General features: G+C 37.0%; 1 protein-coding gene across 1 annotated transcript; it reads right to left on the bottom strand.

Annotated features, from left to right (window-relative positions):
- LOC121971258 (transcription factor SRM1-like) lies at positions 1–2,482 on the bottom strand. Its single transcript, XM_042522434.1, has 5 exons — positions 2,065–2,482; positions 833–1,044; positions 678–731; positions 450–572; positions 1–388 (listed from the first exon to the last, which is right to left on the bottom strand). Exons 1-5 carry the CDS (start codon positions 2,465–2,467, stop codon positions 191–193), a joined length of 990 nt encoding a protein of 329 aa, XP_042378368.1. The 5' UTR covers positions 2,468–2,482; the 3' UTR covers positions 1–190.
- Positions 2,483–20,941: the final 18,459 nt, after the last annotated feature.

Below are 20,941 nucleotides of genomic sequence, written 5' to 3'. Positions count from 1 at the left end.
AAAAAGCAACTACTCATCCTTTTCTAATATGATGGAGGAATACCAAAGTAAATTACAACTCCATTTATTGTAGTGATGTTCCACAGGTAGAAGAAAGAGAGAAATGCCACTTCCAATTATTGCAGAGTTATATAGCAGATGTATCAATGTACCAGAAATAAAACAGGGCGAACAAGTAGATAATAACTCATTAGACGACTCTTATCGCACCAGCAGCAGTCTGAGCAGGTACTTTAGAGAGGTCATGAGGCAGAGGGGGCGCAATCCTGAGCTCCAAATCAGTGGCCCCTGTTGGGATGATCGATGAAGATTGAATTTGAACCGTCGGGTAGGACAAAGACAATTCGATGAGATGTGGAGACATTTGAGTTGGTATGTCGACAACAACCTGCTCATAACAAAAATTTGTAAAGAGAACAGGAAGATTGCGAATTTGTAAAGTGTAGTACCGTGGGACTAGGATTAGGGAGATTGGTCATGCCACTTTGATTTGTAACATTTTGAAAGTCTGAAGAAGTCCCTCCTCCGGCTATAGAAGTCGAGCCAATTAACCAGTTATTTGAGAAACTTACCTAGAAATCAAGAACAACAATTGGAACAGTCAGATGACATATGGAGAGAATGGTTGCTCCGTTGTGCAAGGAATATGTTTGATTCAAAAAGAACAATAATACTACAGAGTTATTGTCCCGGCTGAGATGACTATCTTGAACTTCATTAGTGACAAGAACCTGGAAACATCAGTCATGAATCTGGAAATTAGTGGATCGATTGCAGGTGAGTACTGCTTTCTCAATTGAAATTCAACACAGAAGGGAGTTCTTAAGTTTACTTTATCATTGACCACAACATCAAAGAGGCTGCATCGGCGCTTCTTTTTTCCAGGATTACTCTGCCTGATGAAATACTTCTGAGCATGGCTAGCAACTTGGGTTGGAGTTCTAGTCGTGACGAATTGTCTAGAAATCCCTCTCCAATCTCCCTTCCCAAGTGTTTGGAGCCCAAATAGGAAGGTTCTGTGCTCCTCCTCTGTCCAAGGGATCCCTGTGAAAGGACGGAGCTCATTCTTAGATGTACAAAAGAAACACAGTATAAATACAGGTGCTGAAACCACCAACTTCAATTAAATCTGCACCGCCAATGAAAATTTAAGAGATTAAATCTGATATACCAGAGTGTCTCAGTTATTAATATTTTGATAGAAAGGACATTTAGAAAAGAATAATATGCATAAAAAATGTTATCTTTCACCCAAGAGACAAAATTGATCAGGAAAAGCAACCAAGGGTACGCTTTTTATTATTTGTGTTGATCCACCCTTGTAATTGGGACAAACACAGCTTGATTGATGATGTTTATGATGAGGATCCACCATCGTCTTAGACTATAAACCAAGAAGGTACCAACCATTGAGAGGATCATTTGTTGGTTAACAGTTTAAACATACAAGTAAAAAGGAATACCAAGTCCATGGTTTCAGTATTAGTTTGATATGAGACATTGAAATGCTGGTCGATTGTTCAGATTCAGGTGAAAACAAAATAGCAATAAACAGTCAGGAATATTCTGGATATTGCATGTATCTAAATTTTCAAAAAGTGTGATTATTGCATTGGAAAAAGAAAAGGTTCCCAAAAAAGTCAGTGCAGAGAAGGCGATAAGCAATTTCAGATAATACTCTACCAACCCAATCCTGTGACAACTGACAAAGAATAAAAAAAAAAAAATCAACAGGGAGCACAACTAAGAGATTGTTGTGCCTAATCTCTTCCCGTTAGAATATGAACAAGAATAACGAATTAGCTAATTTAATTCACCTCCACAAAAATATAATCAAATCAAAAAGGAATCACAAAGCTCAAGAGATTCATCAGATATATCCACAAAATATAATATCAGCAAAGTAGATCAAAATGTGACTTTTGAACAAATATATGAAGGATTTGCCCCAACTTCAAAAAAAAAAAAAAAAAAGAGTAGCTAAAACACGGCGATAAATCGAGAATACTGGGCTTATGTTTTATTTTTTTTTTTGAAAAAAAAAGGGAGATCATTTCCACGAACCCCTCTTTCTCTCGTGGCTTTTCTTCGTCAACCCGCTCGGGGATGGGAGGAGGCCGCCGTCGGAGTGGTACCCATGATCGACGAGGACACGATTGGCGGCCGATGCAGTGGCGGTGCACGAAACCAGGTTGCCCATGCTGGAGCTTTTCCTCATCATGTCCTCCTCCATCTCCTCCTCCTCCTCCTCCTCCTCACCCATACCTTCCCCTTCTCCTCCGAGAATCCTGACGCCGAATAACTTCAAAACCTTCTCGCCTCGCCCTCGTAACTCATCTTGCGCCTCCATGGAGGAGGCCTCCAAGCGCGCTCGTCTCCCCTCGTTCCTCTCGCGTTTCGTTTGGCAGGCGAGCGCATCGGAGGAGCAGGGGATCGTTTTATCTATGAGAGTCGCTGTTGGTGCCATCCTTCTAAGCCGTCCATCAAGATTGCGCACGAATCACGTGATTTCCCCTACGAGACCAGGAAGAATCTAAAACGGAATCTGAGCGATTTCGCGGAAATGCCTGCGACTTTTCTACTTAATTACCCCGATGACACTTGTTTGTTTGCTAAACCGGCCGGTCGGGAATGTGAGCCAACAACCCATTGAAAAGGATTGGTTTCCGATAAATATGCAGGGCTTGGCCCATAGGAAAATTTATTTTGATAGCAATTTTTAGGTTGGATTGATCACGTTTAACATTAATCGATTTAAAAGTTAGATATTTAGATTATCAAAATAAAATTTAAAAGTTGACTTTACTTTCTACGCATGTAACATCATCCTAAAATATAATTAGAACTAATTTTTTAATAATATTTTAATATTTTTAGAGAAATTAAAATAAGCAAGGGAGAATATTATTGGACCCTTTAAATCTATATAACCTGAAATGGATTTAATCAGATCATTAGTAAGTTTGGATAGAAATCCACTAGTAGAACTAGATATCTTTGATTGGGTCTTGTTAATTTTTAAAGCGGTAAAGAGTTTAACATCCTCCTCCATTATTTATTTTGATTTATTAAAATATTATTAAAAAAAATCAATCCGACATAATATACGAAGTCCATATCAGCTACTGGTTGGACCCGATATTTTGGGCTTGATATACATACCAGTACACGTTGGGTCTGATACGAGTCTAATGTGTTTCTATCAGAGAATGCTTTTAGATATTGACAGAGTCAGTGGAAAATGAAAGCAGGACGAGGAGGCAGAGGGGAAGAAAGTGTTGGTACCCTGTGATAGTTTTGATGTGATCAACCAAAACAAGTTAGGTCCTGTTGGTATTTAACCTCTGTGTCTAAGTGTGCAGGAGCTTAGAAGGACGATACGGGAGAGAGCCGACAAGCTCGGTGCATCTGAGGGATGAGGTGCTTCAAAAGAGTACACCCACAGAAGAGAATGACTCGTGCGACGGTTCGAGGGATGAGAAGCCAGGAGAAAGACTGCTCGAGGAGAAGGCCGGAAAATGAGTTTGGGTGAGCCTTATTTCGGCGGTGGCCAAAATCACCTAAGCGAACGGAGCAACGGAAGAGCCAAAGGAGAAGTTTGGAGCTTGGTAATAGCTGCTGGAGGCACCTGCAATGGATTGAAAGCTCCCTCACAACCTTCTGGTGGAAGATGCCTTCAAGCCTTCATGGAAGACGCCTTCAACCCTTCATGGAAGACGCCTTTAATCACTTGAAGACACCTTCAACTAGGCAAATTTTGATAAAGCCTTATCTTTTGGTACCTCGCTAGAAGCGCCTTCCAGCCCAGGATAAGATTTTCTAGGGGCTATAAAAAGACCCTTGGACATAGGAAATAGAACACAACACTTGTAACTGAATCCTCTTGAGTTATGTTCTGTAATTGAGTGTGTTAACTGCTGTAAAGAGACTTCTCCGCTTGAAGGAGAGTTTAGTGCGCTTCCAACTTCTTTGGATTAACAACCTTCCCGGTTGTAAACAACTAACCCTTTCATGCCTCTAATTTTTTTAGTCGTTTATTTTGTTTATGCAAGTGTTGATTGCTTTTAAGCTATAAAGATAGAGAAAGGTTTGTTTAAATTTTGCAAGGCTATTCATCCCCCCTAGCCGGCCGTCAAGGGATCAACAATTGGTAACAGAGCGGGTTTGCTTCATGAGGATTAACTATTGAACGAAGCATATGAGATGGTCGGACCGAGCATCTATCCACCGAACTTCGAGGGGGAATTCGCGAGCTGGAAGAAAAAGATGGAGGTATTTTTAAAACTGATTTTGATTTGCTTTTAATAATGAAATTCGGTTTTGTAGCACCTGAGGGCAAAGAAGAATACCAATGGATGAAGGAGCATGCCGACTTCGTGGCAAACGACAAAATAGAGTTCCATCTGCTGAACATCTTACCGCCACAAGAAGTCAATTAGATCGGAGCCTACGAGTCTGCCAAGGAGCTCTGGGAGAAATTTCTGGAACTACACGAAGGTACATCCGAAGCCAAATTCGCGAGACAGAATCTGCTCAGAAACCATATCAACAACATCAAACTAGAAGAAGGTGAGACTATTGCACACATTCACTCAAAAATCAAGGAGCTCATCACCAAACTCACGAATCTCGGAGAAAAGGTAAACAACTGAGATTCATTAAGGTACGCGCTTAATGGCATTCCCTAGAAATAGTGAATGATCATCATTAGTAGATGCTTATTATATATCTAAGGATCTAGAATTAACTATTTTAGAAAAATTATTTTCAACTTTTAAATTCCATGAAACGAGATGTGCAGATCTGAAGAAGGAGCCAAAGCATAACATTGCCTTAAAGGCAAAGACGGATGAACGAGACACTGAATCTTCCCTTGACGATGATGAAATGACATTCGTGGTAAGAAAATTTTAAAATTTATTTAAATCTAATAAATTTAATCAAGTGCAGGATAAAAGAAGAAGAAGAAAAATAAGATGCTATCACTGCAATGAAGAAAAACACGTGAAAGACAACTCCCTAAATTGAAGAGCAATGACAAAAGACCAGTTCAAATAAAACATTGAAACCTAACGGCGACGTGGGATGAAACGTCGTCCGAATCAAAGATAGAAGCCTTCATCGGACTTGCGCTAGTGGCAAGTCACCAAGAAGACATAGACGAAGAAAGCTTATTTGAAATGAGCATCAAGAGCATCGATGAAGGGGGAGCGACATCGGAAGAAAGCAGTACCTCAGGAGGAGCTTCGGATCATGAGATCAACAAAATAAGTCAGGTACGATCTCTTCCCCCTGACAAATTATTTCAGTTCGTAAAATTGTTATTGAAAAGTTGTTGTAAGTTAGAAAAAGAAAATAAGGAACTAAAATCAAACTTAGCTATACCTTGTCGATTAGAATATTTTGATAAAATGAAGTTGGAAAATGATAAATTGAAAATAGAAATAGAAAATTTGAAAAATCTTGCATGCTCACATATTAAAGATATACTAGTTTAAATTGACACTTTAGATATCATAAGGGTCAAATTAGAAAATTATCAAAGAAGTATATACCTAAGAAATTTTTAATTAACCCAATAGGAAGGAACCTATATTGGGTTCCAAAATCATATTTGGATTAAATTTTAAAATCAGGGTTTTCAGAGAGAAAATTAAATGTTTAATTTCTTTAAAAGGCTTTGTCTAGAAATTGGTTATTATTCCAATAATCAAGAAAACTTAGTACCTCACCATAGTTTGGAAGTCAATTAATGAAATTAATGTTTAATTGACTAATTGTTAAGTATTTAAATTAACTAATACTTTCAATATTTGTCAAAAATTCTGTCAGAAATTATTTATAAATTATTATTTTTTAATTTCATCACTTATATATTTTTTTAACCGTTAGAAAATTTTTCTAAGTGTTTCCTTTTGACTTAAATTTTTTGGCTTACACTTTAATACCCCAAAAATTGTTTTTCTTTCCTTATTCTTTTAGATACCCCATTTTTAATGTGATCAAAAGAGGGAGTCGTGAAGATTATTTTTTTTTTTACTTGCAAAAAATTAAAACTATTTTTGTTCGCGGTTTACCCTAACTTAACTTGAGTTTGATCACATCCAAAAGAGGGAGATTGTTGGTACCCCGTGATAGTTTTGATATGATCAACCAAGTCAGGTTAGGTCTTGTTGGTATTTAACCCCTATGTCTAAGTGTGTAGGAGCTTAGGAGCACAGGAAGTCAAGCGAGAGACGCAGCTAGCGAGAAGGATGACACGAGAGAGAGCCAACGAGCTTGGTGTGTTCGAGGGACGAGGTGTTGCGAAAGAGTACACCAGCGGACGAGAAGGATGTGCGCGGCGCTCTGAGGGACGAGAAGCCAGGAGGAAGACTCCTCGAGGAGAAGGCCGGAAAATGAGTTTGGGTGAGCCCTATTCCGATTGCCCGAAATCACCCAAGTGAGCGGAGCAACGGAAGAGCCAAAGGAGAAGTTTGGAGCTCAGTAATAGCTGCTAGCGGCGCCTTCAATGGATTTAAGGCACCCTCGCAACCTTCTAGTGGAAGGCACCTTCCATGAAGGCTTGGAAGACGCCTTCAACCCTTCATGGAAGGTGCCTTCAATCATTCGAAGGCGCCTTCGTCTGGGCAAATTTTGTCGTTGGCAAAGGATAAAGCCTTATCCTTTGGTGCCTCACTGGATGCGCCTTCCAGGCCAAGCTAAGATTTTTCAAGGACTATAAAAAGACCCCTGGACCTAGGAATAGAACACAACACTTGTAACTGAATCCCCTTGAGTTCTGTTCTATAATTGAGTGTGTTAATTGCTGTAAAGAGACTTCTCCACCTAAAGGAGAGTTTAGTGTGCTTCCAACTTCCTTGGATTAACAACCTCCCCGGTTGTAACCAAGTAACCCTTTCGTGCCTCTTGTTTTTTTAGTCGCTTATTTTATTTATGCAAGTGCTTAGGGCTGTAAATGAGTCGAGCCGAGCCGAGCCGAGCTTTGGGGTGTTCAAGCTTGTTTGATAAGGTAACCGAGTCGAACCGAGCTGAGCTTAAAATGAACCAAGCTTTTAAAATGATTGTTTAAGCTTGGCTTGGTTTATTTTTTATGAGCTTGAGCTTGACTTGTTTAGATGTTATCAAGCTCTCAATTCAAGCTTGGCTTGAGCATAGTTCAAGCTTGGCTTGAGCTTGGTTCGAGCTTGGCTTGAGCTTGGTTCAAGCTTGGTTTGTTTAGATGTTATCAAGCTCTCAATTCAAGATTGTTTGATTGTTTGAAAACTTTAGTTATTTGATTGGTTATTGAGTTTCATAATTTAAACTTATTTGTTTATTTTATTTTATTATTTATTTAGTATATCGAAAAGAGTTTTATTAATGAATATGGTTCGCGAACATTGCTCACGAATGTTGTTCATGAACATTGTTCACGAACGTTAATGAGCTGAATACATATGTGTTCAAGCTTGCTTGTTTAGTTTAATGAACTGTTCAAGCTTGTTTATTTAATTAATCTTGTGTATATTGAACGAATATAAACAAACTCTTACCAAGCCGAACATCAAGCTTGTTCACGAACGCTTAGTTCATTTACAACCCTACAAGTGTTGATTGCTTTTAAGCTATAAAGATCAAGAAAGATTCTTTTAAATTTTACAGGGCTATTCACCCCCCTCTAGCCGACCGTCAAGGTACCATCAGAAAGAATGGGAAGAAGAAAGTGCTCGTGACACCAGCGATAGGGACCTGTTTTGGAAGACGAGTCTTTCCTCGTACTACAAAAGGAGTTCCGGCCAAGAGGGCTGCAGCCATGGAGACTCTTGTGGCTCTACCCTCGCCCTCGCGCGGACAATTAGATGTGGGATCCGACCTCGCAGCATGCCAAGAAGATCCTTAGGGACAGAAGTGATGGAAATGAGGGACCTTTGGCGTCTGAGATTCAAGTGGTGGTGCTGTGGCAGTTGATCTCAATTCACATGATAAATGCCTGGCCTACGCAGAAATGGTTAGGTATAACACTTCTCCATAATTCCATTGTACATTCCTATTTTTCTTCTCCCTTTTTATTTAAAGAAAATTGACCATTTGATGCCAACCGTTGGTTTTCAGCAGGGCCATCGCAACGATTCATAAGGCCCTAGGTAGAAAAATAAATTTAAGACATTAATATTTTTTTAAAATTAAAAAATATTATTAAAAACATTTAAACTAGAATAAAGTAGAGAAAAATCTCCAATCACAAATTGAATTTTGCATGCAATCCCCACTCATGAAAAACTTTATTTCCACTCTCTGCATGTAAAGTTTTATTTGTTTCAACTCCCTCATGCAAATATTGTGACCTAATTACCCCTCAGATTTTTTAGGTACAAAAGGTCCAAAAATGAGTATAATTTAAAGAAAATCTAGTATATTTTATATCCAATTGAGTATCATTTAAAGAAAATCTAGTATATTCAAATATATTTTTAATTAAAATTATCCTTCATATATTTTAGGTATAGATAATCTAAAAATGAGTATAATTCCTATTAAATTCAACATTTTAAACTAGAATTGAGTATATTTTTTATTAAATTGAGTACAACTTTTTTTCTATTTAATATAATTTTTCCTAAATTCAGTACCATTTGAAAAAAATCTAGTATATTTTTCATCCAATTGAGTATCATTTAAAGAAAATCTAGTATATTTTACATCTAATTGAGTATCATTTAAAGAAAATCTAGTATATTTTCTATCCAATTGAGGTGGAAAATGAATCGTACTCAATTTGATAGAAAACATACTAGATTCTAGTTTAATGTACTGAATTTAAGAGGATTTATACTCATTTTTAGACTTTTTATACTTAAAATATCAGGGGCAATTAGGTAAGTATATTAGACTAGGGAGTGAAAAGAAAATTTTTTTCCATTGAGGAGTGCATGTAAAGTTGTGTTTGTCAATGGGGATTGCATACAAATTTTCCCTTAAACTAGATCGCATAACTATAGAAGGAGAAAGGATGGGAAGGATAAAGTGCTCGTGACGCTGGCGATAGAGACATGTTTGGGAAGACGAGTCTTTCCTCGTACTACAGAAGGAGTTCCGACCAAGAGGGTTGCAGCCATGGAGACTCTTGTCACTCCGCCCCTGCCCTCGCCCTCGCCCTCGCATGGACAAGATGTTGGATCCGACCTCGCAGCGGGCCAAGAAGATCCTTAGGGACGGAGTGATGGAAATGAGGGATCTTTGGCGTCCGAGATTCAAGCAATGAACCTGTGGCAGTTGATCTCAATTCGCATGATAAATGCCTAATTGACCTGCCCAGAAATGATCAAGTATAACACTTTTCCATAATTCCGTAATACATTCCTATCCCCCCTTTTTATTCAAAGAAAATTAGTCATTTGATGCAATCAGTTAGTTTTCAGCAGGGCCATCGCAACAATTCTTAAGGCCCTAGATAGAAAGATAAATTTAAGACATTAATATTTTTTTAATTAAAAATATTAATAAAAATATTTAAACTTTATCTTTATCAAAACTCACTTGATAAAATTTAAAAAATAAAAATTATTTTAGATTATACTTTAAAACATAATTTATTAAAAAAATATATATCTAATACATATTTTTAATTAAATAAAATATTAAAAATACTAACTAATATAGCGATAATAAATTATCATAATACTATTAATATGCATTATAATTACTATTTTAAAAAAATATCAATCATTTTTAACTTTAATGAAAAATTATTGATACAATGATAAAATTATTATTTGTAAGCTAAAGATAATAGGTTCATGTAGTAGATATAATCACTGTGCATAATAAATTCTTCTTAGGGGTCTTGCATTAGTGAGAGCTTCAAATATGCTTTTGGCACCCCGGAGACGTACACAGACGGTGGACACATGACATCTTTGACGTAATGACAAGGGGTCGACGACTTAGGGTTTATTCTACCATACGTATATGACCTGTATACCTACATTTATCTCTTTCTATATCTGTGGGACATGTACTAAGAGCCGTTAAGATAACGGATCTTTTTTTTTTTTCAAATATGCTTTTGACTTTTAAAAAAAATATAAAACTCTGGTCAATAAAAAATTAAAAATTATGGATCAATTTTAATAATCATAAAAATAAATTATCAACTAAATCTAACATTAATAGTAGAAAGTTAAATTATCAATCAAATTTAACTTTTACTGTAAAAAAAATAAAAACTAACCAATTTAACTTTAATCTAAAAAATATTAAACATTATTGGTCAAATATAAAAAATTTAAAATTATTAACTAAATTTAATTTGACTAATAAAAAAATTAAATTTACCAAAAATAAATCTAAACTAAAATTTATTTTAACTATAATTTTAAATATTTAATATCCAAACCCATATATTTCTAAATTAATATTTATATTTAATTATATATTTATATATAAAATTTGATGGACCCTAATATAATAGGAACATTCAACATAGACTTTAATTACCTATGCCTTGAACCGACTTAGTTTTCAGTGTTAAATGTAGAGACACCTCATGCTACTTATTGAGGTAGCTAGAAGCAACTCCTTCAACCTCTGATGATCTGATGGTTCATAGTTAATATTTAGACCAAACAAGATTATATTAATTTGTTAAAGTAGCCATCGAGACATATCTTAGCTAAGTTTGTTATATGTTTTCAAAAATTTCTGGAGTGGGTGAGACATGCGGCAGTAGTGCCGAGAAGCTCACTTCCTGTTGATTTTTTGACTATTCTATGCACTTGATTAAAACTCCATTGTGTTCATTTATGTGGTTGACGAGTTTTTTTGTCTCTTTATTTTGACCTTGTTTGCATATTACTTATGCTCATTTTTGGTTGTTTGCCCAATCATGGCCTTGATATTCAGTTTTATCCAAATGACGTTACATAATATTTTTTTCTTTTGGCCTGGATTTTAAGTTCTGTTCAACTTGTCAAAATATGAATGCAAGGTGATTTGCAAATTAATTTGTTTGGTGAAAACTAGTATACTTTTAGAAAATGTAAGGGATCTTTCACACCTTTATTTTGCATAAATTCAGAGTTTTGAATTTGCAATTTGATTATTACTAATTTGCAAATCAGTTTGCAGCATATATAATTTCAAGACAGACAATAGATATTTAAGTTCCTTTCGACCTTGGATGATTAGTAAGAAATTTTTCCTATAATTTTTTATAAGCTTAGAGTGTGACTTTATAAATCAACTTGTATGATGAAAAATGACAGGGTGGTCAACATGTAGAGTTGCAAATCAACTACAGATTTTGAAGGACGAAGGAAGTTGACTCTACAAGGAACTTGATTTTGTCAATATCAAATACCTAAGTGTGTGATTTGGTAAATGCCTTCTCTCTTTTCCTTTTCAAATCTTTCATATTTCAGAAAACCAAGTATTCATTCTTTGCCAATCTTGCATTAGCTAACAGAAAAGTAAGCAGTCAAGTTAGATTCAGAAATCCATTCCTTAGTTTAATCTGAACAACTTAGGATTTCTGATCAAGCGTTCTACACGATTACTAGCTAGAAAGAATCTATATTGCTAAGAATGTTTTCTTGCCACTTGGTAGAGCCCCCTTTTGCAAAAGTCTAAAATAGAGACGGGACTAACCTTTATGCAAACTGAGGATCCTCTTTTGCTACATAAACTGCCCGTTTTTTAATGTTTAGTAAGCTATTAGCAAGTAGAACCTCATTTTGTAAAAGTGTGAGAATGATAAACTAGCACCGTATTAGTTAGTTTTGGATTCCCTCATATCATTGTGGGCGAGAGGAAGTTAATGATAAGAACAAAAATGTAGATGGCCGACTCAAAATTGATGGGACAAAGCCTTGTCTTAAGTTATGTCCTGTAGGAACTAGGGACCATGATGACCCTGTGGGTGTTGGGGTTGAACTTTATGTGTCTCGCTTTTTATTGAGCACTGCCATGCTCTATTCATTTTTGCTGCTGACTTGTAGTAAGCTCATCACACAAACACTCCCTTTAAGACTCCTTGATGACACAACAAAACTACACAACTCTGCTGACTGAATATTGATGTCTCTTCAATTTTATTTCCATTAGATTTCATCTCAAATCATCACCTACACAATAAGACCTACATACTATCTTGTTTACACACTTAACATCCACTTAATCGTGTTATCGAACATTAAAACATTGTGGTGGTTGCTAATCACAAGGAAGGATTGTTACTCGAATAAAACTATTTTGTGTGCTTAGACTAAGTTCCTAGTTGATGGATATGATTAGTCGATGGAAAATCACCTTCAATTGATTGAAAGCCTAGATAGTCTCTGATACGGTGATAAGGGTGGACCCCCAAAAGATAAGTCAAGGCCGGGAGGAGTGGCTGATGAGACAGTCAAAATCAAGAAACGATCAACCTTCAAAATTACCAACAAGAATAGAAACATATCTAACCAGACCATATGGTTGATTGGGCCTTCAATGGCCGATTGGACCTTAAATGATCGACTGGCCGATCAGACCTTGAACAACTGACCAAGCCTGGGAGTCTGATATCAAATCCCCTTATTCGTAGGCAAAGTGTAATGAGTAGTGGAAACCTAGCCGACCGGGCCTTCCGATCGACTGGAGATAATGTCTCAATCTACGACATACTGACAAAGTTTAAGGCTAAGCATTAACTAACTCGACCAACTACCCCAACCGATCGAACCTACAGATCGAGCGGACATACCTTACCTTTCAGGAAAACAAAGAAGCCGGGTGAAGATCGAGTTACCGACTATGTCCTGCAAGGCCGAGCTGGCGATCCTCTTAAACGTTGGCCGTCCAGCTTATTGTGGGCTCCATGGCCCAATGGTTTCATACTCTTTTTTGGAATTTTGTGCCACATAGGACAGAGAATATCCTATAAATAAATCACACTTTCAAAGCTTCTAGCTTGTTAGATCACGAAGATTTGCAAGTTCATTTTAGGAAATGTGTTATGACATGTCCTTTCTTAGGAGTATTTTGGAATGCGTGCATAGACACAACAATAACACTATAAAAAGGGGATCTCTATTCACAGAAATTTTTTACAGGCACATTGCTACAGTCTTTTCACTATTCCTCTCTAAAATTTGATCACTGACTTAACATCGGAGGGTCAATACTGAGAACCCCTTCTCCAATCCGACACTAACATTTTTTGCGACATGCAAGATAACGAGAAGTCTTCATCTAATTAACATCAGAAAAGAGTGTCCAGCTAGCCACCTTCCTAATTTTCAGACAGGATTAGTCTCTTTTCACTCGGCTAACATAGCCTACACAAAGGTAACACAGCCTACACAAAGGTATCCTACAATTTAAGGTTTCATAACCAAATCCTAGGTAGCTTACTATCTAAACAATCACAATATTATTACAAGATGTTACATCAAAACTAAGTTTACACTTTCATAATCACTTGCTATGCCTTAATCCAAGGCTCTAATTCTCAATGATTATCATGTCTAGAACTTGATCCCTTTGATCCATCGAACTCCTTGCTCCCCTCAATCTAGGCATTCAACCTTAAAAAACAATCCATCTTCATGCTCTTCTAAGTATTTGTACAATTAATGCGCATATTAAAATATAAAATATATATAACTAAACTTCCCTTCCTTCTGTTGGTTGCAACGGCGGCCATTGGTAGAAAATTTTATCTGATTAGATTGGTCATTTTTAAAATTAATCAGTTTGGGTAGAAAAATTTTATCTGATTAGGTTGGTCATTTTTAAAATTAATCAGTTCGTAAAAGTTGGATATTTAAATTATTAAAAAAAACAACTATGTGTGCTTTAAATTGTGTGTATAATCATTATAGTTTGTAGTTGAAATTTGATAATTGTGAATAAAGAGGGATGTTGATATCTTCCCACATGCATCGTCTCACACAATTAGCCATACTTAATTTATAAAGTATCCATTAAAATACATACAGATATTTGAATAATAATAATTTGTGAATCAGAAAACTACAAATTTATTTTTCTTGAATATCTCGAGTGATAATGTTTAAAATTACGAAGATAAGTGGCTGTTTCATTCAATGAATGAATAATAAATAATCTTCCATTTAAACAAAAAAGTAGCCGCTAACTCTGACACACAATTTTTTCCACGCTCGCCACTAGCTCCTCCTGCCCGACGCCCTCCCCCTGCGGCTTCGACAACCAAGGCCGGACGCGGCGCTAGGTGGGACACCCTCGTAAGGATCCCGTTGCTCTAGCCATCAACATCCTCCGTGAGTTCCGCAAGTAGCGCCCTCGAAGTACTCTCATTCTCGTTCTACTTTTGCTATTCCTTTTTTTTCTTCTTTTCCCCCTTTCTTTTCGATTCACGGTCGTCTCAATCACTCTTCAAGGAACTTGAAAACATATTTGATAAAAGGAAAATATTATCGATTCCTCTTTGGTTGCTTTGCAGCTCTTCTGAACCAGTTAGCTCATCTCTTCTGGATCAGTTATCGGAGCTCTCCCTTGAAATCATTCTTCTTCGCTTGATCACCGCCACCTTCTTACATCCCTACCTCTTGCACACTGCACCGTCAGCTTGAATCAGATTGATTTTAGAAAGTTAAAATGAAGTTAAAATATTAGAAATCGAATTAATTGTTATTTTATCATTTGATTTATTTATTTTTTATTAAAAATTTTACTCGACAAAATTTAATTTATTCAATTATATTTAATTCAATTCAATTTAATTTTAAATGAATACTCGACCCTATTTATTACCAGCGTGCATTTTTAATTTTTATGTGGTCTAATATTTCAAAAGAAAAAAAAACAAGAGAATCCAAATGAACTCATTAATTTTATTGTGCAATATTAAATCAATCTTTGTATATATATTTTCTCCTCTATTCTATTCTTACTTTTCGACCTATTCCGAAATAACCATAGGAATTAACCAAAGACGCCTTGATTACCCTCATCACCGCATCAACCTCTATTCGAGCTCACTTCCTCTCAATTCACGAGTTGGCACAATTCAATCCCCTCAGGATGGTACGATGACTAAAATATATAGTGTTACTATATAAAATTTTAAGATCGAAACTTAGTCTATTTGAGCATGCCTTTCTCATGTCTTGACTATATAATAATTAGTAGTCACTCATAATTTATCTCATCTATGTTGTCCTAAGAACGGATTGACATGGGATAGAACTTGTTAGAATGGGTAGGAATCGATTTTTAGCAAAGCCGAACGAACAACCTTCTCTTATAGTGGGCAATTATAGCTTCTCGATTCACCTCCTCGCAGATGGTCATGGGGTCGATCATGTGAGGCCGCTGGGATGACGAATTTTATTTTTTGCTACAACAGGTTGGACAATTATCCCCACGGGTGACCAGGTGACAGATTTATTACAATGGAATATAGATTAATTCCCAATTAGGGATGACAATGGGCCGAATTCGGGTCGGATTCTATATCCTCCGTCCCCATACCCATCGGGTATAGGATCTCCGATGGGTATACCCATACCCATTAAATGATCGGATATCTTCTATAGTTTTAATTTTTCTTCTTTCTATCCAACTATTATCATTAAACAAAAATATATTAAAATTAACATCCTATTTAAAAAAATATATATAATTAAAAAAATAGATTAAACATCTATATAGTATAGTTTCCTCCTAATATCAACAAAAATAGCAAGTTGATTTTGGAAAAAGAAAATTTTCTTTAATATATGTATATATCTATTATTTAATCGGGTATTCGGGTCGGGTATCGGGTATTAATAGTTCCTCCATATCCTCCTCCATTCGAGTCGGGTATCGGATCTTCCATCAGGTTCGGGTGAAATTGTCATCCCTATTCCCAATAGAGATATATCCTCGGAGAAAAAACCTCCTTCCACCTCTAACCACTTGACGGTTGGCTATAAGCTGACCCTGTGATTTACCTCTATTCATATAACCTAGAGATAAGTAGTGAGGAATGCCTAAGGTGAGCGTAATCACCATTTGCTCCAATAGGTCTTGGGGTCAATTCACAATGGGTGCAAAATACCTAGTTGGATGTCTGACCTCCCTATGCATAAGACGTTGTACTAGGGCAAAATGCCCCCCTTAATTTACCTGTCTGTATCTAGCTAGGGGGTCCGCGATATTGGGCGCTTGGGGGTAAGCTTGCTCTAACTTAGTAAAAAATCATCCTGGAGTAATGGTACAACAGTTAAGTCTTTCAAGCGATTAATCAGACATCTAAGGGTTGAATCTAAGCTACGGTAAATTGCAAGGATTTTTTTCCAGTGGGATGATAACTCTAAAAACGATGGCAACTTGATGAGCTTCTGTGAGTATTTTTCGATTTACCCTGGTAGTTGATGAAAAATTTTTGAAGAATTAAGTCGGTCACCTCTAGAACTAATTGGTTCGAAAAGTTGATCTCTAGATTATAAAAAAAAAAAAACCTTAGGTCAAAATCAATTTGGATTCATCGAGATGGCGCTGTACTTTGATTTTTTAATCAAAAGTACGTCCCACCCATATATACAATTATCCAACTGTCCTCTACTATACTATTCTCATTATTGTCTCTTACCTATATTTTCCATCTAAATCTTGAACGGGAGACAAGTTGTAACAATTACAAATCGTAGATATTACAATGTGAATGTTAGGTAAGCTTTGAGTAACCATAATTTTTTATTTGGGTTGAAACATGAGATATATAATATATTAAATTGAAGCTCGTTGAGAGATTTACATTTATTATCAGGTGTAATTAGTAACAATCTAGTTTTAGGTCCAAAAAATATGTTTAAAGTCTTTTTAGAGGTTTTGAAGAATTTTAGTTCTATTTATTAAGATTATTTTTCATATTGTAGCTGTTATAATGCGCCTGACCAATTCAGAATTAGAGAAGATAATAATGAAAATAATATTGGAGGATAGTTGTATCATTTTATATGGGTTATAACACCCTTTTGATAAGAAAATTAAAGTGGGGGCATCTCACGATTAGGCAAAAAAGAGATGCCTTCTTGATCTTTGCCCATTAAGAATGTGCAAATTTTGAAATATTTCCCTTCCTTTATAGGCTTTGCATGTTAGTATCTCGGGGTACACTGTGATGGTAAGATATCTATCTGTTTTCTTAAACACATATTATTTGAATTTAACCTACGACTCATTATATTATGAGATATTTTCCTCTAATATAATGAAAATCTAGGATGTTGACCATTGGATGAGGAGTCACTCGTGTTTTCGGATTTACCCGATGGGTAAATCAAGAGAAAGTCATCCGCCTTTGGGATTAATTAAGTCAAAATATGTGGGCGTGTGTATTGATTCGGGGAATGAACAGTGAGCGTCATGTGCATAAGTGAAGATTGGTGAAACTTGATGAGGTGGTTCCAACAGAGGAAAGTCAAGTCGGCACTTGACTCCTTAGCCTCCTGGCTTCTCGGGCCTCCTGCTCCTGACCTCTCGGACCTCTCGGCTCCTTAGCCTCCTAGTTTTATAGTCTCTCGGCCTTTCGGACCTCCTGGCTCCTTAGCCTCTTGGTCCCTCCGGCTTCCTGGCTCCTTAGCCTCTTGGCCTTTTGAGCCTCCTAGCTCCTTAACCTTCCATCTCCCGACTCTCGGGTCATTACCTCCTTGACTTCCCGACCCTTTGTGTCACGCCCCAGGACTGGGGACTGACATCGACATTGCTTTCAACCCAAAATTTGAAAACAACTAGCCTCGGTACTATAGTAATTACCACATAAAGTCAGTCTTTACATTCTCAACATAAAAAACATACTATTTTCACTGTTCGACGAATTAAATTACATTCCCTAACTAAATTAAAAAACTAATAGTTACAGCAGAATTCTAGTCCTGTCGTCAGTAATTGGAGCCGGTTCACCATTCCTAGAACTTGACTTGCTCTCTATCCTCGATCTCATTCTCAGTACCACCTTCATCTCTAACTAAAATGGTTTATAAGGGGGTGAGTGATTTGGGAATCACTTAGCAGGTGAGGGATAAAACACAAATGTTGAAATTCTTACGAAGCAATAGTAAAACAAAAAAAAAAAATCTAGACACAGATTTTCACATGGGCACTTAAATTAAATCATATTCCTCATGGATTAACTGATATCAACCCTCTAGAATTATCCCTCCTAGAGGAGAGTTGGAGATCAGAAATATTGCAGAAGTCAGAAGCCAAACATATTCAGAATACGTATTCCTACCATTTAGTTCACAATCAGTCTAGTGCCTAAAATTACAAAAATAACAGTAAGCAGTAATCAGTAATTAGAAATGTTCAAAAGTGAAACAAATTAATTTTCAGAGAATAAAAACTATTTCTTTCGAAAAATCCAGAATTTGCATAATAAGTCCACTTACTCGTTCCTTAGAAGTTGCTACGACGGTGATCTCTTCTTCCTTACCCAAAACAAATCTCTCGAGATTCTATCTTCTCTTACGGTTAAACCTTCTCTTCGATAGGTGTGAGGTTATTTAGAGTGGTTCGGGTGAAGATTTGATCTCCTACTAATCCCACTACTTGCAACTTCTATTATCCCACTAACTCCATCCCTTCCACTACTTTCATTATTCAAGTGTTTCGAGCCCCACTAACTCCACTCCTTCCATTATCTGACCAATCTTCACATTCCTCCCTCCTTATGTGAAGTTTTGTCCTCAAAACTTGACTTGCCTTAGACCTTAAAAAGATGTGGGTACAGTACACACATTTTCTCTTCTCATTCCCAAGTGGCCTCCCTGGGAGTATGGTTGGACTATTGGACTTTAACATATGGAATAGTCATTCGTCTCAACACCTGACCATTTGAATCCACTATTCGAATTGGGATATCTTTATACTTCAGGTTTTCCCTTAAATTTCCTTGAGTCACCAATAGTTCCGCTTTCAGGATATAACTCAGGTCCACCACTATCTTCCCAATTGTGAGATACGGAAGACATTGTGGATTCTCAATAACATCGGAGGTAAGGTCAGTCTATATGCTAAGGTATCAATTCTTCCTAAGATTTTAAATGGTCCTATATATCTTGGACTCAGCTTTCTTGATTTTCCGAATCTCGCCACACCTTTCATCGGTGATACCTTTATATGCACTTTCTTATCAATATCAAATTCTAAGGGCCTTCATTTTGCACTAGCCCAATTTTTCTGACGATCTTGGGTCGTCTTTAGTCGCTCTCAAATAATTTTCACCTTACCCATGGTGGCTTGTATAAGCTCGGGCCTCATAAGAGTTTTCTCTCCTATTTCGTTCTAGTATAAGGGCGATGCACAATTTTGTTTATATAGTGCCTCATACGGGCCATCATGATACTGCTGTGGCAGCTATTATTATAAGCAAACTCGATTAAAGGCAGATGGTCAATCCAATTTGAACTAAAATCTAGCGTGCATAATCGTAGCATATCTTCGAGTGTTTGGATGGTTCTTTCTGTTTGCCCATCTGCTACAAACCATAAGTGCATGGTTACGTCGTCAGTAATATAAAAGATATCGAACCCATAGGGACTATTGATTAAGTACTAGTTAACTTCATACAGTGAGTTATCTAGACGATCGAAGGTTGGTTCACGAATGCTAGAAGAGTGGTTTAGAGAAAGAGGAGGAAAGAGAGAATAGAGAGAGAGAGAGAGAAGGAGCGTAGGTGAATGAAGGATGATAGATTCTAGGATTTTAGTTTTGTTATGATACTAGTTAATATTTCTATGCATTGTTCATCTACCTAACTCCATACTTGTACTCGTGTAGGGCTTCTAATTAGAGTCCAGTACAACCTCGCGAATGTCACACCGGAGAGTTTACCTAAGTTCTAACGCCATTAAGTAAAGAAGCAAACTCTAAAAGTCTGATTAAAGGGTTATCCTCTATCACAAGGCCTCCCGTTCATACAATTGCTAGAGTTATCTAATGTACTTCATAACGGTAGTACTGGAATATCCATTCCAATTAGAATTCCCTAACAAGGATTAGTTTTTATGTTAAGATCTTTTGAATTTAGAAAGTGAGTAAGTGTTGATGTCCTCTGTCACTAAGGGCATAAGATGTCTGGTTGAATGAGTATCCTCTGTCACTAAGGATCTCCCGATTATCCAGTCTAGTAACAACCTTAACATAGAGACAAATCCATCACATCTACATGAATTGACCTCACACACATTTCGTCAAATACATACAAGGCACAACACACATAGAACATGATATAAACACTTCATAGTACAAGAAAATATCTAAATACATAGTTTATACATCACATCACATCATAGTTACTTTCTACATTCTAGATTTGAAGATCTACTCCATTACAAGGGATTACAATCCAAAGACTAAGAAAGAAGCAAACTACAACTCAACATATGGAGATAGAGAGAAGAGATGCTTATCTTTGAAGCGTAGTATCCTTGGAAGCGCTCCCTTGCTCCGGAGATGGACGGATCTTGAAGACATGGAGGTGGATGAAGCCCTAATGTTTCCCCTTAAGGGTAGAACCCTTCCCCAAGGAAATGGACGAAGTCCTCAATCCCAAGATGACTCAAAGAATGAGGTTCTTGACCCTTTTATACCTCCTCCAAATTGTAACGACCCGACCCTCTTGGCCCATTTGGCGACCCTCGAGTCGTCGACCGTCGGCCCTTATGTCGTCGGCCTATTTGGCGACCTCTCATGTCGTCGACCGACGACCCTTGGCCGTACCGTTACTCACTAGGACTTTCCACCCCTGGAAGTGGATTTTTGCCTCTCCCAGGATTCGAACTCTAAACCTCCAGGCTTAAGTATTAGAGTTTATGAATCCTGGTAACCAAGTGAGACGACCCGAGGGTCGCCAAATACCCGACCCTCTTGGCCCATTTGGCGATCTCTCATGTCGTCGACCGTCGGGCCTTATGTCGTCGGCCCATTTGACGACCTCTCATGTCGT

The sequence above is a fragment of the Zingiber officinale genome, chromosome 4A (assembly GCF_018446385.1).
Source record: "Zingiber officinale cultivar Zhangliang chromosome 4A, Zo_v1.1, whole genome shotgun sequence".
NCBI classification, from domain to species: domain Eukaryota; kingdom Viridiplantae; phylum Streptophyta; class Magnoliopsida; order Zingiberales; family Zingiberaceae; genus Zingiber; species Zingiber officinale.
Note: the sequence above shows the minus strand (reverse complement) of the source record. Positions and strands in the feature narration are given on the sequence as shown.